This window comes from Ochotona princeps, chromosome 2 (genome assembly GCF_030435755.1).
Source record: "Ochotona princeps isolate mOchPri1 chromosome 2, mOchPri1.hap1, whole genome shotgun sequence".
NCBI classification, from domain to species: Eukaryota; Metazoa; Chordata; class Mammalia; order Lagomorpha; family Ochotonidae; genus Ochotona; species Ochotona princeps.
In genome coordinates, this window is record NC_080833.1 from 72,417,415 (window position 1) to 72,445,023 (window position 27,609).

General features: G+C 36.1%; 1 protein-coding gene across 2 annotated transcripts in view; it reads right to left on the reverse strand.

Moving 5' to 3' along the window:
• Positions 1 to 27,609, reverse strand: part of COL24A1 (collagen type XXIV alpha 1 chain) — a 339,546-nt gene that overhangs the window by 51,744 nt on the left and 260,193 nt on the right. For both annotated transcript variants that reach the window (XM_058658790.1, XM_058658792.1), the window contains 8 exons: positions 25,957 to 26,010; positions 25,655 to 25,708; positions 24,754 to 24,810; positions 23,936 to 23,989; positions 16,750 to 16,803; positions 16,587 to 16,640; positions 8,344 to 8,397; positions 5,557 to 5,664 (listed from right to left, as the gene is read on the reverse strand). In XM_058658790.1, the coding sequence (XP_058514773.1) occupies positions 5,557 to 5,664; positions 8,344 to 8,397; positions 16,587 to 16,640; positions 16,750 to 16,803; positions 23,936 to 23,989; positions 24,754 to 24,810; positions 25,655 to 25,708; positions 25,957 to 26,010 (489 nt within the window). The remainder of the gene's footprint in view (positions 1 to 5,556; positions 5,665 to 8,343; positions 8,398 to 16,586; positions 16,641 to 16,749; positions 16,804 to 23,935; positions 23,990 to 24,753; positions 24,811 to 25,654; positions 25,709 to 25,956; positions 26,011 to 27,609) is intronic.

Sequence of the window (27,609 nt, forward strand, 5' to 3'; positions counted from 1 at the left end):
CAGCAATTCATAACTGGAGAACTATTAAAACCATTTGAGCAAGGATCTCAGAGCATGCCCCACACCCGGGACTTGGGGTGGGTGGGAAACTGGGTGGGGCTTCTCCGTCAATATCCCCCTTTACCTCAGATACATGATGGAAACAATATGGACATAATACTATTACCCACTTCCTTATACCCCCTGAACCTTTTTTTTTTTTTACCGTAATTAACTATGTAAAGATTGTCAACAAAAATACAATAAAAATATATATATATAAAAAGAAAAAAAATATACTAAACTTCATATGGAAAAGCAACACACCCCAAATAGTAAAACCAAGCTGTAGACATCACTATATCAGATTTCAAGATACACTATAGGGCAGCTGTTGTAAAACAGCCTGGTACTGGCACAAAATAGACATACAAATCAATAAAAGGGAATAGAAACTCGATAAAGTAACCCACAAATTTATAACCAATTAATTTTTCACAAACTGAATAAATCCCATGGAGAAAGGACAGTCTCTTCAAAAGATGGTGCTGAGAAAGTTGGATCTATGTATGTGGAACTACGAAACAAGGCTCCTGTGTTACACATTATACAGAAATTAACTCAAGATATATTAAAAATCTAAACTTCTGAATATATACCATCAAATTACTGCAGGAAAACATTGCGGAAACTCTGTAAGACATTAGCATAAGCAAAGATTCCCTGGATAAAGGCCACAGCAGCATCGACACTCAAAGCAAAAAATGAACAAATGGGGTCACAAACCAAGAAGCTTCTGTACTGCAAAAGAAATCATAAGCAAAGTGAAGAGGCAACCAACAGAATGAGAGAAATTGTGTAACTAGTAGAGGATTAATGTCCAGAATCTTTAAAGAGCTCAAGAAACTCAACAACAAAAAAAGAAACAATCCAGTTAAGAAATGGTCAAAGGGCATGAATAAGCATTTTTCACAGGATGAAATTCAAATGGCTAGCAGACACACGAAAAAACACTCAATCATTAGCTATCGGGAACTGTAAATAAAAATGATGATAAGGTTTACCTTACAAGGTCTACCTTACCCCAGTTAGAATAAATATCACCTAAAAATCAAAAAGAAAAAAATGCTGGTGGGGACATGGGGAAAAAGTACCCTAATTCATTTTTGTTCATTATGGAAGACAATATGGAGACTGCCCAATGATTTAACATTAGGTATTCTATGACTCAGTCATCCCACTAAAGGGAATTTACCCAAATGAAATGAAACTCTCAAATGAGAGAGGTATTTTCATGTTAACTGCAGCTCAATTCATAATAGCTAAGATAAGGAATCAGGGCCCGGCAGCGTGGCCTAGCAGCTAAAGTCCTCACCTTGAACGCCCCGGGATCCCATATGGGCACCGGTTCTAATCCTGGCAGCTCCACTTCCCATCCAGCTCCCTGCTTGTGGCCTGGGAAAGCAGTCGAGGATGGCCCAAAGCTTTGGGACCCTGTACCCGTGCGGGAGACCCGGAGGAGGTTCCAGGTTCCCTGCATTGGATCGGCGCAGCACCGGCCGTTGCGGCTCACTTGGGGAGTGAATCATTGGACAGAAGATCTTCCTCTCTGTCTCTCCTCCTCTCTGTATATCTGACTTTGTAATAAAAATAAAATGTTTAAAAAAAAAAGATAAGGAATCAACCCAAATGTCCATCAATTGATAACTGGATAAAGAAAATGTGTTAAATATGCACACTATGGAATATCATTCAGCCATAAATGAATTAAATCGTGTGCTTTGAAGCAAAATAGATGCAACTGGAAACCATCATGCTTATGAAATAGGCCAGTCTTAAAGAGAAAAATATCATATGTTTTTACTGATATATGGCAGCTAACATAGAACACACCAAAAAATGTAGGAAGGAAATGGTCGCTTTTGGATATGATTGCCATTTTAAGTCCATGTTTATAACCCAGTGGAAATGTGATCTTGTGATCTTTTTACTTTTTGAATTCTATGACTAATGGCGTATAAAGCCTGCAAATAGAGAATGAATTAATATTATGATTGCAAATACTGTTGAAGTGAGGGGAGGAATGAGAGGTGGGAGGAAACCAGGGGAATGAAAGAAGTGTGGTTGACTTCTTGGAGCTGTGCTTATGAATGCAAGGAATCAGTTTTCTTAATAACAGTAAAAAAAAAAAAGCAACAGGAAATGTGGTAAATATTTACTATGGAATATTATGTAGACACAAAAAAGAATGAAATCCTATTTTCACAACAAAATGGATACAACTGGAAAACATTATATCTTGTGAAATAAGCCAGTCCCCAAAAGACAAGTATTGTATATTTTAGTCCCCAAAAGACAAATGTAACATATTTTCTCTGACATGGAGCAACTGGTACAGAATACAAAAAAATCTATGGGAATAAAATGAACACCTTGTAATTTGATTGTTGTTTTCATTCCTTGTTTATACTTCTGTGGTGGTCTTTCTACTTTTTACTAGTTGACTATTATGGTTAGTGGTGCCTTAAATATGTGACTATAGAGTGGATAAATTATTTTTTGCGATAATTAAAGGAAAAAGGAAGGGAGAAGATTGAGAAGAGAGAGAAAAAGACAGGAAAACATGATTATCTTCTTTGAATTATATCTAAAGCACATGAAATAAGTAGTCTTTATAGTAATAAAAATAAATAAATGATCGGTTCTGTTCTGCTGGAAATAATGGAGAGTGAAATTCAAATTTAATATAATTTTTACATGTCATAAATACCCTTTCTTTGTTTCTATCATTAAAAATGTAACAATTTTTATTCATACTTAAGTCATACAATTATAGGCCAATTTGGTTCACTGGGTATGTTTTGCTAACATACACAGACTCATGAATACACAAGAATATATATATATATACAAATTAGATAGATATTATCTGCTTTCTGATATCAATCTTCATAAATTGAAAGACACTGTTAAGAATAGCCCAGTGATGATGATACTCTGCTGGCTCTGTCTTCAGACCAGAGAGGGTAGACCTAAGAAGCCGTTGAACTTGACTGGACAATAAGATGCTGGACTCTATGTTTGGTATATGCTTGCAATGGGGGAATCTCAACTGAACTTGAACTTGAACTGTGGTTATGCAACAAGGTGGAGGAATCCACCATGGTGGGAGAGTTTGGGGGGTGGGTGGGGAGAATCCAAGTACCTATGAAACTGTGTCACATAATACAATGTAATTAATGAATAAAAAAAAAAAAAGAATAGCCCAGTGATTGCAACTGCAATTATATTCCTTATTCTTCCCACTTAACAGTGAACCTAAGGCAACATTAAATCCTTAGGAAAACTGTGTATATTGTCCAATTTCCTTTGAAAAATTGTATTATTGTTGCATAAAGACTTGAAAGATACAAGAGTAAAGATTCCTTCTGTGTCTTTTAAAAAGATTTCTTTAATTATCATTATTATTTTTATTAGACAGTAAGATATATAGAGGAGAGACAGAGAGGAAGATCTGTCTGATGATTTACTCCCCAAGTGGCCACAATGGCCTGAACTGTGCTGATCTGAACCCAGAAGCCTGGAGCGGAGCCTCTTCCGGGTTTCCCACGTGGGTGCAGGGTCCCAAGGCTTTGGGTTGTCCTTGACAGGCCACAAGCAGGGAGCTGGATGGGAAGCAGGGTTGCCGGGATTAGAACTGGCACTCTTATGGGATCCCGGCGGTTGCAAGGCAAGGACTTTAGTCACTAGGCTGCCATGCCGGGTCCTCCTACTGTATTTTATAACCATTTTATTCACCTGTTTGGTTTGGAGACCACTAAAACTTGTTACACACAATATTAGGTGTTTATGTCAATCACAGCTTTTGTTCTGCTTTAGCATTTTGATAAACAACATAGGCACTGGCAGCAGTAGTGACCCATACAGCAAAAATATTTCCTACCTACATCCCTACCAGTGGAGACAGTCCTGCCTTCAGGTGGCAGGGACACCATATGTCATCACTGGCTTTGTTAGTGTGATGGTATCCCAGTTTTCCCCTGTCATACAAAAGAGCAAGCAAATATCTTTAAAGCTCTGATACTTCACTAAATATCATTTAGATGTATTAAACTGATGACTTGGAGATCAGAAAATAAATATCTTAAGTTAAACTGAAAGGCAGGGTTAAGAAGCGCAGGGGGCTACCTAATGGGTCAAGTTTCTAGGAACAGTGGTTTAGGGGGATATAAGGTTATCTGTCCAAAAGTAGAAGCAAATTTTTGCACATTGAATTGCCTAATACAATAACAGGGGTGTTAACGAGCCTCTTCAAATTTCGGCATCAAGTTATTCCAGATTTGTGTATGATGCTTCACTCATTTATTTGGTAACTTACAAGGTGTCAGAAGTTTTTGAAAAACACAGAGGCAGAGAGAAAGTGAGAGACACAGTTAGTTCCATCTCTTGGATCATTCCTCAAATGCTTGTAGCAGCTGGGGTTGTGCAAATAGAAGCCTGGATCAGGTAACTCCTTTCTGAGTCTCCAACATGAGTGTCAGGGATCCAATAACTTAAGCCACTACCTGTTGCATGCTAGGGTGCATGCTAACAAGAAACAAATCTGGAATATAGTCAGGATCAGAGGGATTGAAACTCACGCACTGTCATACAGGATGTGGGCATCCCAAGTGGTGTCTCAACCACTATACCAGATGACTGCTTCCCACCTTAGCCATTAAGTGTAAAGCTCAGTGATATTAAGTCAATTCACATTGTTGTACAAATATCACCAACACCCATCTGTAGAAGTATTTATCTTCCCAAACTGAAACTATAAACTGATTAGGACATTCTCCAACTAACTTCTACAAAACCTGGATGACTACATATCTACTTTCTGCATTTCAATGAATTTGATAAATGGTATCTTATACAAGAGAAATAATACAATGTTTGCCATTTTGTGTCTTATTTATTTCATTCAGTGTAATGTCTTCAAGGTTAATCTATGGTGTAGTATGTGTCAAGACTTACCTTCCATTTCAAAGATGAACATGCTATTGTATGTTTATGTTATAATAATTCAACTATTGGATATGTGGTTGGCTTCCATGTATTGGCTGTTATTAATAATGCTGTTATGAACACCTCTATAAAATATCTTTACTGATTGATATTTCTTTGTTCCACTATTGTAACTTGTGATAATTATGCATTATTTTTTAATTTACATTCTCATGACATTTTTGAAATGCCCTTTTATATTTCATACTGGCTCAATTATCAATGATTGGAATGAATTCAAAGCATAGAGAGATTATATAGTTCCTAAAGTTCTGCTTCATCATAGTTCTTCACGTGACTTTATATGTATGAGAACAGTATTAGATTACCAATACCAAGGGTTATTAGATATAAAATATACAAAAGATTTTATTGATTGATAGCCTCTGGAAATCATAGGTATAATTCAACACTGTTAAAAGATATGATTGGGTTAATTTGGACAAATATTACTGGTAAGATATTTAGCCAAGATATCTGAAATCTAGGAAGGAGACATGCAAAAATAAAGAGCAAGAAGTTACTACTCACAGGAAGTCCATGTTTTCCTGGTGGTCCAACTTTTCCTGGGTTTCCTGAAATCCCAGCTGGTCCAGGGTAACCTTGCCTGCCCTTCGGCCCAGGGGAGCCTGGAAGTCCCTTGATAATTAAAAATTATTTAAATTATAGAGAGATGACTGGCAGATGTGTAAAAAACAAATATACATCCAAATTTATTGGGGAGTAGGATATTATAATATGCATTTTCTGGCTTTTTAGATTCCTCAACAATTTAAGATTTGGATTCTCCATGCCTTATATTACAGAGAATATATGATACAATGTCCTTTTGGAATTAGCTTATTTCCCTGAGCATAAAGGTCTCTAGTTAGGACCATTTTACTGCAAATGGCAGAATTCCAATATTTTTCATTGCTGTGGAGTATTCCATGGGTTAGCTGTACCACAGTTTCTTTATCCATTCCTCTTTTGACATGCATCTAGGTAGTTTCCATGTCTTTGCCATGTAGATTGTGCTGCTATAAATATTGGATTGTAGGTCACTTTTTGATATGCAGAATTCACTTCCTTTGGCTATGTTACTAGGAGAGGGATAACTGGATCATACGGTAGATCAATTTTCAGCTGTCTTAGCAGTCTCCATACTGATTTCCATAGTGGCTACATTAGCCTACACTCCCAGCAACAGTAGAATAGGGTGCGCGTTTTCCCACAACCACATCAGCTATGTTAATTTACTTCAAATGTAGGCTAGGTGGAATCTCAATGTAGTTTTTATTCGTATTTCCCTAATAGGGAACCTGAGCATTTTTCATGTCTTTGAATTTTTGTTGAAAAATATCTGCTCAATTCCTTTGCCTATTTCTTAACAGAGTTGTTTGTTCTGCTGTCATGTATAAATAGGCAAAAAAATATATACTATATTCTCATAGATGAATTGTATAACGGAGACTAGCATACTAGGAAGTGAAGAAACATTATAGTATCCATCTCTCTTCCTAAATAAAAGAAAAAGTACATATGAAACTGTTAAATACACCTTGACAATATGATACTAGATTTTCTACCATTGCTTAGACCTACTATGCCATGATACACTCAAATAGTATAATGTTGGACTGTGTTGCTTATGGACTATAATATATATATAGTGTGTATATATATATATATATGATACATATATCAAAGCATCAAAGTATATAATACACTATATAATATATATTATATATAATATATTTGCTATATTATTACTACTGTAATAGCATGGTGGAAAATAATATGGGGAAGTGTATTTTTATAATAATATGGGGGAAAAGAATAAGAAGGGAGGAATGGGAGATTGAGGGGGGACTCCTTAAACTTATAAAACTGCATCATAGAAAATAGCAGTTAAAATATTAAGAAAATAAAGTTCAGATTCAACAGACAGCTATTTTATTTTATTTTTTATATATACATTTTATTATTATTATTATTATTTTATAGTACAGTTTCATATTCCCTTATCCCCTCCTCAGTTCCCTCCCCCACCAGTTAGTTCCTCTATGTCATTACTAACATATAGTTCTTCATACTCAGTCATATGTCCATCATTGCGGGCCTGGACAATGGCAGAGAGTCCAGAATCCTATTGTCAAGATATAGTAAATAGTTATCATGACTTTTCATTTAAGGGGATGTACAGTAGTTGTGTTGTGTAATGGAGACTGTCATATCTAGTAACATGTCATTTAACTTCATGGCATTGTAAATTTTCCCTTTTCTTTCTATTGTTGATTTTGAAACATGACTTTTCATTTAAGGGGATGTACAGTAGCTGTGAAATGGAGACTAACATTCAGATGTGAGGATGTAGTGTGGTATGCATTCCTGCTTCCAGATAAAAATAGACAGACAGCTATTTTAAAGAGTTACCTGAGAAAAATGTCAAACAAATTAGCAATTTATTGAATAGCTATTGTACCTTAGTGCAGTTCTCAGATATTTTTCATAATGCCAGTACCTGCACATCCAGCTGTAGAATGAAGGTCTCAAATATGCAGCTGTCAACATAGGATACATGCCTACTCATCATCTGCAAACCCTTATATGTGCTATCTTTCCAATAAACCAATTACGAATTAAGCAGTTACATAAATGAAGAAAGGCTTGAATTTTTGGCTTCTCCTCTTGGCCAACCAGATTTTATATGTAGAAATCTCTGATCTGAAACTAACTACATCTTATGTTTTTTTTCTCTACTTATTTTAAACCAACACAGGCTATCCAAAGCAGGCATCCAAGCCTTGACTATGGCACCAGCAGGAAATCTATGCCAACAAACCAGTTGACACATATCTGTTTGGCCAGAGGAACAAAATGATGACTAATGTAAAATTCATCTTTTTCTTTGATGAAAGGGCTTCAAAATGTTGCAAGACATTCTGTTTAATTTGTCGGAAAAATGAGAGGCTGAATTTTCTACTTAAAATGTAGCTCATTTCTCTTAAATTATGCTTGAAAATCTCTGATTTTTCTCATTATTTATTGAGTTATGATCCAAGTTCCTGATTTTCGGTGGTTCACCAACACAGTCCACAGAATGTGCTCCAGAACACAGCTAAATAGCATCCTTCAGTCCCAGGAGCTTCGATTTAAATAGCAGGTTTGGTAACTGGTCATACTGTGTTCCCTCTGTGTTTCAGCATGGATTTAATTTTTCTTTGATGACAATCAGATTTATCCAACAATGATGTAACTGGCCCTAAGCCTTCTACTTGTTAAAGCTGAAGTTTCCATTTAGAAAGACAAGGAAGATGAAAGAAGCCTATTACTTACAGGAATCCCACGTTTTCCATGAGGACCAGGAGTTCCTTTTTTGCCTTTAGGACCCTAAAAAAGGAAGCACAGTTGTTAACTGTCTATATCAAACTTAACCTGAAGCCAAAGAAAAGAACACCCAGACTGGGACAACCACTTTATTATAAACCATTGGGATTGCCATTTAGCTTTCCTGGGAGTCACTTTCTTCCTCTGAAAATGAGAATGGGCATTATTTTTCTTCTTCCTCTAAACACATTAATTGAAGAACTCAAATCATAATTCTGAAAGGAACTTCTCCAATTTTTAGGCAAAGCTTTCATCTTATTTTGGAAGAGGTAAAATCACTGATGCAGTAAACACTAACTATCAAATATCAAGAACTCGGTGCTGAGAATTCAGACAATGGTCTGACCCACAAGATACATACAGTGTGGGAAGCGGCCAAGACTGAGACCCTAGGATGTGCTTCTCTGGAAGCAGAGATAACTGTGAATCAAGGTAGTTTTTCCATGTGTGATATTTTTAAAGTCATAACTACTTCAGCAGTAACTGTTCTGCCAGAACAGTTATGAACTTTTCCCTTGAAAGTTATGCCATTGTCCTAATGATGTTCTAAGATTATTTACAAAATGTGCAAAAGGAACCTTGTTCACAAAGGTGAGAAAGAATCAGATTGCTATTACATTTCCCAGAATTCATCATAGGTTTCCAAAGGAGGATAATTACACCAAAATGGGATGTTAAAGGCATTCAAATTTAAAGAAGAACCATGTCAGAAACTCAATTTGACAATAGCAACAACAAAAATAACTTTAGAAGATACTGTATATTCTGAGAATAATATAAATACTTCTGAGAGCAGGATGAATGTCCTTGTCTACAGGCTTCAGCAGCATCTGGATGCCAATAAGGAAAAGGAGGAGGATTTGGGGGAGAGGACCCAAGAGGAAGCCTAAGGAGGTGCACCCCCATTGCCTCATGTATCTCAATTTTCTGTTTTCAACTGCCCTTATCTTCAGAATTTGTGTTTGCTGCCACCATCTTATTTTTGCCTCTGCTTTGGGATGAGGGCTCTAGAACACTGCATGGCACACAGTAGGACCTTAATCATCTTTGTTGAATGTCTTCTCTCTTTCTATTCTGAGAAACCTAACTTTCTGCCACTCTGGGTTGCCATGTATTTCATCCTGGTGCCCATTCTTTCCCACCTATCCAGTTCGTACTTTTTTCTGGTTCCCTATCCCATGTAGAATCAACTGTGGACTGGAAACACAAATAATCCAGAGCAGTAGGAGAAAGGAAAATAGGTAAAAGTCATTACAAGGGAAGGGATGAGAGTTTTCTGTCAGTTATCAAAAGCAGTGATCTAAGCATTTAAAATAATAATTTCCAGGAATTTCCATAATCCATCTCAACCTCAACAGAGGTGTTAAGTGTACAATCTCCATTTCCAGTCTCCCTCCAAGCTCTGTCTTGAGCTCTCATTTTCCTTTGGAGCTACCTGTCCAGCTTGTGAAGCCGGACCTGCCCTCTCCCACTTCATCTTACCTATTCATTGCTTTCCTTCCATTTTTCACTCTGATCAAAGTGACAATCAAAAGAGGAAAGAGATGAACCTTTGACTCTAAGTCTCCAGAAACACTATCCCTGCCTTTTCTTTCCCATTCCCGAATTTTTACCTGACATGTGTGAAAAGATATGTTTTACAACCCAAATTTATTCAGTCATTCTCCCAGACAGAATTGGGAATAGGGCATCCTATATTTTTCACATTTCATCTCTTCTTTTTGCTACCGTATCTTGCCCATTTATTTAGTTTTGTCCTATCCTACAATTAATATTCCTATTATATGATAGTCTGGCTTTTTCACATTGAAAAGATGAAATTTCCCCAAGAGTAAAAAGTAAACAAGAAATGAGGTACATTTTCAATGAGAAAAGCAATATTTTCTGTAAGAATATCACTTTGCTGGAATTTGGTAGCGGGGAGGTATATGGACCTAAGTGTTCTAATTCCAACTTTTAAAACCATTTTGTTTTTCTTAAAAGTTCTAATGCAGATTTTTTTCACATGTGGGTAATTCAGAAAATAGAACAGATGGAGACCTTGGTTAAGTTGAAGTATATGCAACTTCTGGAACTTTTAAAACCTGTAGTAAGAGATGTCTTTCAGAGCACAATAAAAATAGATAAGCAAGTAAAGACTATTTTCAATTTTGAAAATTATTATCTCAACCAACTTGAAATATTTAAATATGTAAAAATAATGTAAATTGTGATAACATTCATGTTGTCCTACTCCCCTCCTTTCTAGGGACTGAATCACTCACTTAGGTTGCAGAACACACCTTTTCATATGTGCAAGAGATGACTCATGGGATGGGGAAGAAATATACTACCTTTAATGCTTTTTTCCTTCATGGTATTTTTAAATGCAGATCTATCTGTTGTAGACCTTTGACTTTCAGATTAGATACTTCCTTAGTTTGTGAATTTCAAATTAGTTGAATGCAACTCAGAGTTGAGGTAATGGTTTGAGAAAAATGTATTTTCAGGTGCAAAAACAGTGTGGGATCACAGCAGGTAAAGTGGTAAACCAGGAGCTGGGACTATGGAGACCATGGTGGAAGTCTAACATAAGAGCCCAGATCTGAAAGTCATTGGAGGGAGTGGCACAAGTGACTGCAAACAAAGAATGGTGTATCAATCACAACAAGTAAAATCGAATTGCAGACCTGTGGGTGACACACTTTGGAAACCTGCCCTAAGGAGAAGAATCTGCTAATCAGAAGTACAACCAAAAGCAAAAGAAGAGAAAGAGACACAATGGATGTTACTGAAAACTCCCCTGCAAAAGGGCAAAAGCCATTGCCAACCTCAGAGTTAACTGAGGAATACATCAAGAAAATGGGGGATACAGAATTCAAAACACTTGGTACACAGCTTCTTAACAATGAGAAGCACATGCAGGAATTCAAGGAATATGTCATACAGCAAATAGCAACACTGAAAAAAAATCCAAGCTGAGTTATTGGAAATAAAGAATGCAATAGAGAAAATTAAAAATTCAACAGAAAGTCTCAGTAAAAGAATGAAGAAGGCAGAAGAAAGAATCTCAGAATTGAAAGATATTTACTGTCAGCAGGGGGAAACAATCAAAAAGCTGGAAGCAGAGCTGAGTAAAGCTAAAAAAAAGTATTCAAGAATTAAGAGACATTGTTAAAAGATTCAATATAAGAGTTATGGGAGTTCCAGAAAGTGCAGAAAGAGAAACTGGTATGTTGTGTATAAACCTAAATTGAAATGTCAATGAGGTGGTCACAGAAGGTGGATAAGAAATCGCATTTACTTTTACCATATTGGTTACTCGTTACTATGTCAATTAATTCCATGGTGATGTAAATTTTTGCTGATGGTATGTTGGAGCTTTTAATTGATCGGGATGATAGTCTGCTGGCTCTGTCTTCAGACCAGAGAGTGTATACCTAAGAAGCCGTTGAACTTATCTGGACAATAAGATGCTGGACTCTATGTTTGGTATATGCTTGCAATGGGGGAATCTCAACTGAACTTGAACTGTGGTTATGCAACAAGGTGGAGGAATCCACCATGGTGGGAGGGTTTGGGGAGGGGTGGGGAGAATCCCAGTACCTATGAAACTGTGTCACATAATACAATGTAATTAATGAATTTAAAATAAAATTAAAAAAAAAAAAAAAAAAAAACAAACAAATATATTTAATGAAATAATAAGGGAAAATTTCCCTAATCTAGAGAAAGAATTGAGAAACAACATTCAGGAGGGGTACTGAACTCCCAACAGGCTTGATCAAAAGTAATCTTCACCATAATACATGATAATCAAGCTCTCTTCAATTGAACATAAGGAAAAGATCCTTAAATGTACACATCAAAAAATCAATTGACATATAAAGGAATGACAATCAGGCTCACAGCTGACTTCTTACAGGAAACTTTAAGGCCAAAAGAGAATGAAGCAACAGATTCCAGATTGTAAAAGCAAATAATCATTGGCCTAGAATAATGTACCCAGCTAAGTTTTCATTTGTCTTTGAAAAGGATGTAAAATTCTTCCATAGTAAAGAAAAGCTCGAAGAATACACTTCTTTCAAGACTGCCCTATAAATGATACTTACAGATGTTCTCTTTACAGAGAAAAGGAATAGCACCCACCAAAGCCAAAGGCATATGTAAAGAACATCCCAGTAAAATAAAAACAGAAGACTAAATCAATGAACAACCCATTCCTAAAATGACAGGACCAAATTTCCACCCATGCATAATAACCCTGAATGAAAATGGCTTAAACTCATCAGTCAAACATCACAGATTATTAGACTGGATTAAAATCACAAAACCCATCTATTTGTTGCCTACAGGAGACACATTTCACCAACACAGATCAGCGGAAAATGTATTTCATGGATTTTGATGTTCTTGTTTTTAGTTTCATTTCTTCTAAACACTTTCTTCTGAATAAATTCTTCAATGACTCGTAGATCATACAGTAGCAATATTTACTTCAAGAATGTTCTTGATTTTCTTTTTCATTTCTTCAGTGACACATTAGTCATTCAGTAGCATGTTATTTAACTTCATGGTGCGGCCATCACAAATTGGATTACTACCCTTATGAAAGGTACCACAGAGAGCTCTCTATCCTTCCTCTGTCATGTGAAGACCTAACAAGAAGTTGGCAGTCCACAGTGCAGCAAAGATCTTGTTTGAATCTTGCCATGCTGACACACTGGTCTTGGGTTTCCTGCTTCTACAACTATGACAAATAATTTTTCAAGGTTTGTAAGATATCTGACCAACAATATCTTGTTATAGTAGCTTGAAATAGTTAAGATAGTGACTTTTTTGTAATTGTACATTAAAAAACTCTTAATTGAAGTTGCCAGATAGTTTATTAGTAGAGAAAGATGCAAATGTTAATCCTATACAGGAATTTAGAGACTGGGCCAAAGGTAAAAAAAAATATGTTATAATGTAAAGTGCCAGAAAATTATTACTTCAGCTGGTAGTATAAGAAAGGACAAAAGTCACTCTTCTATCAGTCACTAAAATTTAAATATAATTAAGGCTAAAGTTCTCTCTCTGCTACTTTCAAACCTAATCATATTACTTTTAATTTAAGTATATATACTTTACAAATCAGTGAATAGACATCTGGTTTTGTAATAAGACAGGCAACTGGATTTAAACTGTTGTCTTTGGAATATATGTAAAATTCTACTTGTTATTTTCTTGCCCAGCATTGAAAAATAATAGTACAACACATTGGAAATCAAGTGCATTGACAAAGCCTTTGATTCATTGTAACTGCTCAAGGTAATAGATAATTAAAGGCTATCTAATTTTTGATACGGGATATTACATTTTAAATATGATACACTGTTGCAAATCCTTTTAAATTAACTTTTTTTGTTTACATAAGGCTGAAGGACAGTTATGTCAATATGTGGCTTATTCTAGATTCCGTTGAAAGGGCAGTTTTATAAAGCAAATGTATTTACAGAATTGAGAAATATTTTTTTCTTAACCAAGAAATTTCAATTCATTAAAATCTGGAATTTTGTGTTTGGAGCAAAATAATATTTTGGCTTGAGTTCTGGTCTTTGAGTACATTATGGAAAAGTTAACTCACATTTGCATTACAAACGGTTTTAAAAATATAATGGTTCTGCAATTGGTTTTGACACATTGTCTTTATAGTTGTCTAGACTCCTGCCCAATGAATGATTCAGTTGGTTAAGTCAAACTAATCAAATTTTACTTAATTTATGAAAAATGTCAAGGCAATAGCAGGATTTTGTATAACAATGAGAGTCAAGAATTAAAATTTCTAGAGCTCGGCATGGTAGCCTAGTGGCCAAAGTCCTTGTCTTGAATGCATCGGGATCCCATATGGGCGCTGGTTCTAATACCAACCCCGCTTTCCAACCAGCTCCCTGCTTGTGGCCTGGGAAAGCAGTCGAGGATGGCCCAAAGCTTTGGGTCCCTGCACCAGTAGGGCAGACCCACAAGAGGCTCTGGGTTCCTGTCTCCTGGCTTCGGATTGGCGCAGCTCTGGTGGTTGTTGCCACTTGGGGAGTGAATCATCAGACGGAAGATCTTCCTCTCTGTCTCTCCTCCATATATCTGACTTTGCAATTAAAATAAATAAATCTTTTTTAAAAAAAGAATTAAAATTTCTAGTGTTGGTTCTATTGCTGATTATTATTGGATCTTAGGAAACTCATGACCTCTCCGGCACTTAAATTTCTTCAACTAAAATTGAGGAAGGTGGAGCTGTCTAGATGACTTTTTTTAAAGGTTATTTTCATATCTACAAAAAATCAGTTTAAAGCTTTATATTAATAAATTGACAGCAACTGAGCATGACCCTCTAGCTATCTCTGCCCCTACTGAATAATACATGGTGGCTATTCTAGTAGAAATTAATACTATGTTTAAGTCTAAGTGATTTTGAACATGCCTTTTGGTACTCCAACAATACTTCAAGTTGGAAAGAATGGATTTCCCTAAATTAGAGAGAATTTAAACCATGCCTTCTTAGTGCTCTTTGGCTGTAACATGGGGGAAGGTTGACCATGTGGGCTGGAGTTGTCCAAGCAGAGTATTAGATTTTCATTGGCATAATAGGATTATCTACTAACAAGCATAAAAAATTTCTTCCTTCTGAGATACATCAGAGAGTAAAAAGACAATTCTGTAAACAGGAAGGAACAAATTGTAAAAGATTAGGCCTTTTAGGATCAACTCTTGGGAGCACTCTTGCATTTCTGAGGTATGGAATGCGAATATATGGAAGTAACATGTCTGCAGTTGCAGTGTCTAGATTCACAGTTTATTCTATAACCTTTTCTATTTTTTATCTTAAGAATTCTAAGTGAATGCAAAAACTGCTTTTTGTCTCTGCATTCTTTTCTTGTCTAGGGTTGCCGTCAACAAGTTACTATAATTTCTTATTTATTAATTCCTATTAGGGAATTAGCCAGAATCATTGGACAGATTACAAGGTTATTCAAAATGGGTTTAAAAAAAGCGAAAGTCCACTTAAATATATCTGGTTCAATTTCATTTTATTTTTTTCTCTCACAAGTGAGAAACAAAAGTATAGGTGAAGAGAGTTTAACAAAGTGCAAGAAACATGATCTCAAATTCATTACTTTTTATGCATCCTCATAAAATCTAGCATTAAACTATAGCACATTTTCTTAAGAATTTGGTTTACCATAAACAGTTTTAATGCTACAAAAAACAAGTCAACAATGAATGAATAGTGTAAACGATAAAGTTGGTTGTTATACAAGATTGAAGCAATATCTGTTGATGTGCAGGGAATAAAAAGAAAAAAATCAGCAAATGAATGGTTTTGTAGCTTGCTTGATACCAAATAATTTGCCTTGTAGAAAAGATCTTTGAAGCCAATTAAGAGTCTATATCACTTAGTCAAACTATTTTCACTCTACATCATGACAGATTTTTCCCATGGGTCAAACTGTTAGACTCTTGAAAGTTCTTATAGGCCCATCTAATTCCTTCCAAGTTTCAGTTTTAACAATGACCTCTGCTAAGTTCGTTCAGCAATCCACCCCTGCTCATATCTGCACATTCTCAGTAATCAATTATTTTTAATATTTGATGCTGTTTGTCATCTTCACCATATCCCCAGCTGATGTCCAATTACACAGGGCTGTACTCAGCAAGAACTCTGTTGGGTTGGCTTTGCAGAGTCCCCGTTATTCTTGATTTTCTTTTTAGTAATCTTTCCATTCACTAACATCTCACCCTGCTTCTTGACTATAAATTTCCATTCCTCCATGCTGTATTTGAAGGTTAGCCCAGTTTTTCTCCCTATGAGATCCCACTGCAGTGGTTTCTACATTATTTTTGTTGTTGTTGTTGTTCTTACAATATTGGTTTTAAGTTTGTTTGGCGTTTCTGTTTGATATTGCAAACACAAATTAATACTTTGGAACAATGTTAGGCAATTTTCACAAAGTTAAATAGAGATGTCAGAAAAATGAAATTTGGGTTACTGTCAAATATATTTATCAATCAATAAATCATGTTTTAGCACAATCACTAAGGAATACCATATTTAGAGGCTACAGTGATTTCCTGTTCTGAAAGGATGAATGAGAACTTGATTTACAATAAATAGTAATTTCTCATGCTCCTGCTTTCCCAGGTCAAAATGAATTTCAAATTGTCTGAATTTTACTTACTTCAGAGCCCTTTTCTCCTTTTAGTCCTTGTTCACCCTGGTCACCTGGCTCACCCTTTAATAGGAATGAAAACAGAATTCACATATAAAATTAAGAATAAATAAATTTTTAAAAATGTAAACTTAAAAATGCTAGAATTATAAAGAATGCTTTCAAAACATACTGGGGGTCCTTGTGGTCCAGTGGCACCTCTTAATCCTGGTATTCCCTCATGACCCTAGGGAATAAAGAAGATTATATTATTAAACGCACATGTGACTTGTAGAATAGAGTACCGCCACTTAAAAAGCTATCAAAATGTTATGAAACTTTATTTAAACTTCAAAGAAATTGTGATTCTTGGGAATAGGGCAGAACACAATAATGGCTGTAAGTTAGTATGATTGAGAACAAATATATACAAGATTTTTTTTAACAATATGAGTTAATGTAGCATATTGAATGGTACTCTTTGGAAAAATATGTCTATATCCTTGTAGACTTGGTAAATGTGATCTTGTTTGGAAGAATTCTTAGCAGATGTCCCTAAGCTAAGGATCTCACAATGATTAACCTAGGGTATCCACCAAGCTGTGCATCCACACACAAGTCCTTGTAAGAGACACATGGAGGAAGACAAACACAAACAAGAGAGGGCCAGGTAAAGAGAGGCAGAGGCTGCAGTGAAGCAGCTGCAAGGAATGGTGACAGCACAGGCAGCTGGGAAAGGCAGGGAGGCTTTCTCCCCCAGCACTCAAGGAGGAGGCAAGGAGTGAGGGGACAGCTCATGCCCTGCCTTCAGACTTTAAGCTTGTAGAACTATGGGAGGATAAATTTCTGTTTTCAGCTATCCACTTTCTAGTAATTTGTTACAGTAGTCTCATGAACTATTCCTTTATGTAAAATGATGTAATATTTGTATATATCTACACATATTCTCTCCTTTAAACAATCTCTGATTACTTAAAATAGCTAATATAATCTAAAAACCTATATAAATAGTCACTGTATTGACACAGGCTTTACATGTTGTTCAATGCAAACACAATTTAAAAAGTTTTCCATCTGTGCTTGGTTGAATACATGAATGTGGAAACTGCAGATATGAAAACCCAGCTGAATGATCCATAATCAAAGGAACAGGGTTTGGATAAATTTCACAGTTGCTTGTATAGATTTACTGACCTAAAGACTGATCACAGTTACCATATATAAGAATGAGAAATAGCAATTGACTCTGACATGCAGAAAACGGTCATCTTAGTTTTTCTTTTTTTTTTTTTTTTAAAGATTTTATTATTATTATTGGAAAGCCGGATATACAGAGAGGAGGAGAGACAGAGAGGAAGATCTTCCATCCGATGTTTCACTCCCCAAGTGAGCCGCAACGGGCTGGTACACGCCGATCCGATGCCAGGAACCAGGAACCTCTTCCGGGTCTCCCACGCAAGTGCAGGGTCCCAAAGCTTTGGGCCATCCTGGACTGCTTTCCCAGGCCACAAGCAGGGAGCTGGATGGGAAGTGGAGCTGCCGGGATTAGAACCGGTGCCCATATGGGATCCCAGGGCTTTCAAGGCGAGGACTTTAGCCGCTAAGCCATGCCGCCGGGCCCCCTCTTAGTTTTTCTAGGAAGGAATGCCGACATACATATTTCCCTTTCTAAGTGTGTGAACCGAAACCAGGAATAACAAAGGGAGAATTCAATATGTAATCTCCTTTTCCCCCTTCTTTATTGTCCTATTTGCCCAAATTCTTCCTTCCTACTCTCCACATGTATATTACAGAAAGGATGCATGAGGAAATATAGCTATCGGGTTCATGTCCTTTTTTTTGAGTTAAGAGAAGAAGGTATTGCATATAAAATCCAACAATATTGCCACAAAAAAGTCATTTGAAGCCTCTTTGTTTGCATTCTCTGAGGCAAATATTTACAGTTTTAAGTTTCAACTTCCTGCTAGAGAAAATAAATCCTATTAATGAAAATTAGATGAGTGAGAAAGACTGGTTTAAAAAGCTTTCTATATATCACATGGCCACCCAAAGAGAAAAACCCTGAGCACAAGTGGCATTCAGCAGAAAACATGAGAAAGGTCAGTAAATACCAGAATCTAGCCAATCAGGGGGGAGAATGGTATAAGTAAATATGACTACATGCTGGCTGCTTACGAAACATCATTTAGGGGAGAAGTGGCTGATTAAAAAAAAGCTAGAATCATCAAGTGAAGTGAGAATAGCATGGCCAATTATAGTTTTGCCGTCAGACTTCTCTGCTGCACAACAGAAAGCTTTTCAGAGTGATCATGGAATAGCAATTGCCACTCCTGGCTTTGTGAAATCTAGAACAAATCTCATAGACAAACCTTTCAGCAGTTGCACTGATGCTGGTTTATTCCACCCCAATCAAAACGTACAATATATAACAAGAAAAAGTTAGATGTGCTACACTGAATATTATTATAAAGTTTGTTTTTTTCAGGGGAAGGTATGGGAAATGACAGGTCTTGTCTGATACTATGGTGGGATGAAATAGATAGAGAAGTTTGTTGAGAATTTTGTAACAGAAGTGATAGTTCAGACTTGAAGGACTCATATTCCTGGTACTAAAGTAAGAATATTCTGCTTGGGGCAATATCATGAAGAATAAATATTCAGCCATCTGAAAGAAGACAGTAAGTGGAGTATGGATTTGAGAAAGCTATGATGAGACAGAATCTATTCAGCAAGCCATAGCAACAGTTTAGTCAAACATGGTGAGATTTTGAACTAATGTAGGGCAATGTGGCTAGATTTCAAAGATGTCTGAATGCCAAAATAAGTGGTAGACTTATGTGGGACACCAGCATAGGGGAAAAAAGATAAACACAAAAGGGTTGTGGAGGGGAGAAAGAGATTTTATTTACTCATGTGAATACCTGCTTGGATTCACTAACATTGAGGACATAACAAGTGGAGGATGAGATCAAATTTGGGAAAAATTTGGCTTGGAAATTATGGCTTGGAATATACTGACTACAAAGTGCCTGTGATGATGATCGACATAGCATGTAGTTATGCATGTTTGAGGCTATGGAGTAAAGGCCAAATGGGGATTAATAGCTCTTATTTTATTGTGTGCGGCGCTCATTTCAGCAGCACAGATACTAAAACTGGAACAATACAGGAATTTTATTGTCTGTAAAAAATTGTAGTGACCTTTGCTAAACATAAGTTAAAAGAATTTGAGATGCAAAATGATTTATTCAATCTATTTTTGGACTTCCTTTCATGTGAATTCAGTTTGGCTTAATACCAGTATTTGTGTGCTCGTGTTCAATCTTTGAAAATTAGATGTTGAAAGGATAATAAGCTACTTCCCACATGAACTGGACTTTTATGATTAAAATAAAGTTCTCTTGATCTATGTGATATGGACTTTGATGGATGGTAGTTGAAACCCACTATGTCTATTTCTACAATGATTAAATGTTCTTACTGTGTCTTATTGATGTTATGTCTACTGGGGCACAGCTTGTCAAGGGTAATCTTGTGTTATATCTAAGCCATCTATCTTTGCTCCTGGTGTCTATGATGACATGACCAGAAACTGAATTTGTAGAAATTTTATCATACATGACACATAATTTTCACACACACACATATGTTTGGGCAGAAACAATCTGAGAACATATACATGACACAATTTTATGTAAATCTGTCATTTTAGTTAAAGGAAGCAAAAACAAAGCATAGTGAGAAGAATATGTCTTATAGGATAATCATGAGTTCAGTAAGAATGTAAAGATGTTTGTGAATGTAAAAGTATTAAGAAGTTCAGTGTTTGGGGATGGCATTGTGGCATATTGGGTAAAGCCACTACCTGTGAAGCCTACATTCCATATGGGCACCATATGCCATACTCTAATTCCCAACTAACTCCTTGCTAATGGCCTAGAAAAAGTAGTGGGAGATGGTCCAAAGCTCTGGGCTGTTACCAGCAATTAGAGAGACTCAGAAGAAGCTCCTGGTTCCTGGCTTTGGCCTGGACCAGCTCAGGAAATTGAGGCCATCTTGGAAGCAAAGCAGTGGAAATGAACTAGTGAATCAGTTTCTCTCTTGCTCTCAGGAATTCTGAATTTCAAACAAATAAAATATACATTTTTAAAATAAAAGGTTGGTGATTCATTATCTATAAAATGGAACGAAATATTAACACTCTATAACTAAGAGAGGCTTTCCAAACACTACCCCATGTGAAAGAAAACAGACCTGAGAAATTGGATACTTTAAGATTGCACTGATACAAAATATCCAGAATACACAAATCAATAGAGACAAAATAGTGGTTGCCAGGGGCTGGGAGTAGCAGAGAGTGATTGCTTAATGGGTAGGAGGCTAACTTGCTGGGAAGTGAAGAAAATATTCTGGAACTTGAGTACAATGATGCTTGCATATGAATAGGTTCAAGACATATCATCACCAAATATGGCATTTAGGATTACTGACTATTTCGGGCTGAGAAAATCTGAGAAGCACTATGTACAGGAAAACCTTTTTGAACTTCCCCTGAATTAGCGTATCAAATTCTTGGAAAAGAGGGCCCTTCCCCCCAATCCCCAACTGGGTATAAAGGAGCACCTGCTCTTAAGTTGAAGTGACACAGAAATCTGAACGAACAGGACCTCCTAGGTTTCCCTATTTTACATTCTTCCATCACTCTCCATCTTTCATCACTCATTCATCACTCTCCACTCTTCATCAGTTGTAGCATACAGTCAGGTTTAACTGTTCTTTTAGATTTTCATTTCCTTATGAAGATTCCCATGTCTCATAAAATTGACAGTAAATAAATACCTAGGCTTTCCTTCTGTTTTTCTGTCCTGTTATAGGAATTTCAGACAAGAATTTAGAAGAGCAGTAGAGAAAGATATTTTTTTGTCTTATGTACAACCATGTGAATGTATTAAATATCACAGAACTGTACATTCCTAATGCTAAATTTTGTTATTCTTAGCCACAACTTTAAAAATTTGGTGGTAAGCTATTATGTGATTACTTAACTCTACGTAAAACATGATTTCTTTGTATAAAAACAAATCCATGCTTAAAAAACTGGATTTGGGGATGAATGTAACTCTCAAGTATTGAAGTAATGTAATTATAGTGTGGCTTTCTGGCATTAGCTGGCTGACAGTTTGGAACAGAAGCAATAACGAATGATAAAAATCCTGTTAAAACCTAAAGACTTAAGATGAAATCAGACAGAAAGGAAAATGTGGATTAAACTGGCACACAAAATGTCCACAACTGATAGCTTTTTCAGGAGTATACGCCAGAGAAAGAAGGATTCTGCCATGAGCCTAGGGAACAGTTCCCTCTGAGGGATTTCTGAAGAACGCTTGTCTAGAATAACAAACTCGTGGCTCCCTTCCTTCTTTCTCCCTCTAAATGAAATAGTTAACTGCTCATTTGCAAAGAATTACATTGACTGAGCCATGAGATATTTTGAAATTGGTACAGGCCAAAGACAATATTGGGGCTGGGAGTGGTAGCTCTGTGGTGCAGCATGCAAAGCCAGGGATTGTAATGGTGTCATCCCATATTGGACCTGGATAGAGAGTCCTGGCTGCTCTACTGCCAGTTCAGCTCCCTGCTAAAGGCCTGGGAAAAACAGCAAAGATAGCCTAAGTGTTTGGGTCCCTGCTGCCTAGGTGGGTGACTTAGATAATTCTCCTGGCTCCAGGCTTTGGCTTATCCCAGTGTTGGCCATTGTGGCCATCTAGGGAAGGAACCAGGTTTCTCTCTTTGTCTCTCTCTCTCTGTAACTCTCACTTTCAAAATAAATGAATAAATGTTAAAAATAAAAAGTATCTAATTTTCCTGGGATTGTGTGAAATGAAATGCACAGAAAAAGTTGATGACATTTCAGAAGGTTTTAAGTTGTTCTAGAAGCATCTGGCTAGCAACAAAAGAACAAACCAGCAATAAACACACAAGTTCAAGTAAATCCACTGGATAACTTGGATTAGAAAAGACTTGTAGATGCAAATATCATGTAAAATAGAAATAAAACATAAATTAACTTCTAAAATGTTTGTTTAAAAAGATGGATATGAAAAAGCCATTACAATAATTTCAGAAGTATTAAGAGCTATCCTTAATATTTGGTGAATGAGAACTTTAGGAAGTAAAAATTAATTTTTCTGATTTCATTGTCCTTAAAAGTCAGTTTATAAATGACATTTATCTTTCTTCCAGATTGCCCTGATGTCTGGCTAATGTAATATACATTTCAGACATGATCACAGAAATTTTACCTTGAGACAAGAATGTATTGATCAGCTAATCCACAAATCATCAGAAACATAGTATGTATAGGGTTTAGGACCAGACATTATATAAGAAAAAAAGAAGTTATATTAAAAATATAGCATTAAGACATCTGCACATCAAAGAGCAATTAGGAATAAAAGAAAACCACAGCAGCGTATGTATAATATTTGCGTTGAATTACTTTTATAAAAAATGGCTTAGGAGTTCAGAAGAGGGCAAGATTGCTGTTAGAGTAGGTCAGGGAAAAAGAAGTTCCAGTGAATTTGTAAAGGACAGATAGTATTTATGTGGGTAAAGATTGTATAATATTGTGAAGAGGTAGAGTATGAGCAAAAGAATCGGATAGGATCTGTAAGGAGTTAGTAGATGACACTTTGTTTAGCAATTGACATTGTAAATGGACAGAGAAGAGGAAAATACAAGGCTAGAATACAGAACATCTTCAGCACAAACAAGATTCCAAAAAAATGACAATAGACTCCACATGAAGTTCATATAATTCAGCTGATGGGTTTTGTAAAAACTTCCTAAAGAATAGAAGAGGATATGAACCACGGAAACCTTGAAAGTACAATGGTATTTTGTTTATCTGTCAAAACATTAAATTTCTACCACATATCAGAAACTTTGTGTTGTGGAAGTTGGGGATACAGTGATGAAAAAGAGACAAGATTTTTATTCATATAGATCCTACATTTTGGTGGATGAAGAGGCAATAAAGAAACAAAAATATTAAACTATTATAATACAATATTAAATGTCGTTAAGGAAATCTGGTGATATGATATAGGTGGTGGTTATAGACCCATCACAGACAAGACAGAGTATCCATCTCAGGAGGTAATGTTTCTGTTCATATCTGAATGATGAGAAAAAAGCAAGAAGGGGAACAAAGATGGTTTTAGGTGAAAGGACCATGAGCTAGAAACAGCTAGACTAACCTTGGGATCAAAAACTGAGGATATTATGAAACATCATTGATGTTTGTTGTCATCTGAATTTGAGCAGAACCAGAACACTCTACTCAATTAGAAGCCAGGCGTATTACCTGGAGTAATTACCTTATAGCCCTCTGCTCCAGATTCTCCTCTCTCTCCTCGCTCCCCTACTGGACCCTATAAGGACCACAGACAAAAACAATTGCACAGTTGGACTTAAGTATTTTGAGTGAGGATGACAAAGTTAGTGTGGCTAATCCTTTTACAAAAAAAAACCCCATAAAATAAAATATACAATAATGTATCAGTTCCACTAGGTAACTTCAAAAGCCTGAATTTCAATGACATCAACAACATCATCAAAATATACTAAGCACTGGTCTATATAAATATAACCTCACAATGATTCTGGTAGGAAAATGCTTAAGAAATATAGGTTGTTAAAACATTTGAATTTTTAGATGACTAAAGTTTTTTTATTAATGATGCCAAAGAAATGTATACTCTATCTGATGTTTAAATGATTGAAAAAGATTTAAGACCATTTAGCTACTTACTTAATTCCATCAGTGATCTAGAATATTTGAATGATCATTTAAAAAGTAAAAGTTTTTTTTTCTTCAAATGTCTATTGCTTATTCTCTTATCTGGGAAATTTAAAATTTTCAAGGCATATGCTAATTTAATAAGGTGCACTTATTAACTTCAACCCTTAACATATAAACTGACCTTAATTTTTTTCGAATATTACTATCATAGAATCTTGTTATGATGAACTATTCAAAATAACTAGTTCTAACATGTACTAAAGGTCAGAATCACACCATAAAGTTAATAAAACTTGTGAAAAAAAATTCTTGAAAAGATGATTAGTGCTATAAACTTATTATAGTAATTATATAACATCTTAAAGCAGCAAAATGATTTTAGATAAGACCTACTGGTTCACCTCGAGGCCCAGGTGGTCCTAGGATTGTACTATCTTCTCCTGGGTAACCCTAAAATGAAAAAACTGGTTTATAAATAAAATCAAGTTAAAAGAATTAATTACAGAATATGTACCCCATATTTTTCTAATTTGTTCAGAATTATCCTACTTGGTTTTCTTTTTGAAGAGGAAAATTTTTTCTAAGAAACGAAGAACGAGATGTTTCATACATAGTTAGAATTTACGCATATTTCTTGCATATGTCAATCTGCTTCATATGTAAAGAGACTTGGCTGGCTGATGTCAAGCCTGCTGGTTAAAGGCACTGGTTAAGGATACATGAGTCCCACATCATAGTGCCGTCCCAACTCTGGCTCCTAATTCTTGCTTCGTGTTAACACAGAGCTTGGGAGATAGTAGTAATGACTCAAATATGTAGTTTCCTGCTACCCATGTGAAAGGAAACCTGAATTTGAATTCCTGGTTGCAGGCCATGGTGTGCCCTGGCTCCAGCCACTGCATACATTTAGGGAGTAAAATTTTAAGTCTCTGTCATTCAAACAAATAAATACATAAACATTTTGCAGACGAGTGGCTTAGAAATTTTCTAAGTGTTAGAACTTTAAAGATATCTAGAGCAGTTATTTCTAAGTTATCAAAAAATTTAATATAAATATACTATACATTACTAATTTAACCTAGAGATTTAAGTTATATAGACTTTAAAGCCATTTCATGTATATTATTTCATCTCAATTATGCAATTTCCCATGGAAGATATTTTAATTTTTTCAAAATTTAGTTCCTCGATATTTATATATTTTTTAAAAAATATCCAACCCGAGAAGTGCTTCTTTTAGAAAGAATTCATAAATCAAATGTTTAGGATTAAAAGTCAATGCATATACACAAACCTTCTCCCCTTTAGGTCCTGGTAACCCAGACAGTCCTGGTTGACCTCGATGGCCCTACAAAATGACAATTAGACATTCTTTATTTCCTTTAAGCATGTTCTACCCAATGTCAGTCTGCCCATTCTGTCAGATACTGAACCACTGTGCAATGAAAAATAGTATTCATTTTATAGGGGGGTAAGATTAAACATGTCAGAAAGATTTATTTAGGCGATCTCATCTTAATTTGCATAGCTGGAATATTGCCTTTGATATAAATATTGTCATGCAAAACAATTTTTTTTTCAACTAGAAATGCTTACATTATATCCTGGAATTCCGGTCTCTCCATCAGGTCCCATCAATCCTAGGGGACCCTAAAAGGGGAAGGCAAATATCAGTGAAATAGAAAACAGACAAGGAAATTATTAAACTTGTATTTCTTGGGCCTGGTGCCATGGATTAGCAGCTAAAGTCCTCGCCTTGAATGCACTGGGATCCTGTATGGATGCTGGTTCTAATCCTGGCAGCCCCGCTTCCCATCCAGCTCCCTACTTGTGACCTGGGAAAGCAGTTGAGGACGGCCCAAGGCTTTGGGATCCTGCACCTGCATGGGAGACCCGGAAGAGGATCTGGGCTCCTGGCTTTGGATAGACGCAGCACCAGCTGTTGCGCTCACTCGGGGAGTGGACCATCGGACGGGAGCTCTTCCTCTCTGTCTCTCCTCCACTTTGTATATCTGACTTTGCAATAAAAATAAATAAATCTTTGAAAGAAAAAAACCCCTTGCATTTCTATTATTTAAATTGTTACCTTTACATTTCCATGTTTTGAAATACCTTTTTTTACTTTACACATTTTTAATTAGTTTTAAATAGATTCAATATAGTTCATAAATATAATTCTAATGGTTCACTCACCTAAATAGTCAGGGATGGACCAAACCAAACATAGGAAACCAGAACTCAACCTGGTCTTCCACGTGGGTGTCAAGAATTTAAGTACTTGAATCATCTGCTGTCTCCCTCCCTCCCTTTGTGTCCCTCTCTCCTTCCCACACTCCCTTTACCTTTCTTTCTTTTTTTTTTAGTTTTTGAGATAGCATATTTTAAATTTACATTATTGCAAAAAGGCTTGATGCTAAACCAAATAAGATTAGCAAGCACAAAGAAAAAGTGGGAATTTCGAAAAGGACTAGAAACATAATTTGAACATTGTCCATTTCACTCACATACACTAAATTGTAAGCAATTAAAGATTATTAAAAATTATAGTACACTTTTTAATGAAGATTTGTTTTTTTTTTTTACTGGAAAGGCAGATATACAAAGAGGAGGAGAGACAGAGAGGAAGATCTTCCGCCTGACGATTCATTCCCCAAGCGGCAGCAATGGCTAGAGCTGTGCCAATCTGAAGCCAGGAGCCAGGAGCCCCAAGACTTTTGTGGGTTTCCCATGTGGGTGCAGGGTCCCAAGGCTTTGGATCATCCTTGACTGCTTTCCCAGGCCACAAGCAGGGAGCTGGATGGGAAGTGGGGCTGCGGGATTAGAACCGGTGCTCATATGGGATCTCAGTGCGTTCAAGGCGAGGACTTTAACTGTTACGCTATAGCGCCGGGCCCCACTTTTTAAAAACTTGTCCAAAGTGGACAAATTTCATATACATCACAATAGAAATCTAGGAGCTCAGTGATGCTTCCCAGCCCAATTTCTCACTCACCCTCCTCCTTCCTTTCTTTCATCTCTTCTTTTCTAGTTTTTACAATAGCATTTTTTAACTTCAAATTTTTTTTATCATATTATTTTATGGCAAATTTCCATAAGCTCCAGGATTTCCCTCATCTCCTTCTCAAATCCCCTCCCCACTACTTATTTCCTCTATTTCATTACAACAGTATAGTCCTTCATAAACAGCCATAAGTCCATCAATCTTATAGCATGCTTTCATTCAACTTTTCGATCACAGGTTTGACACTT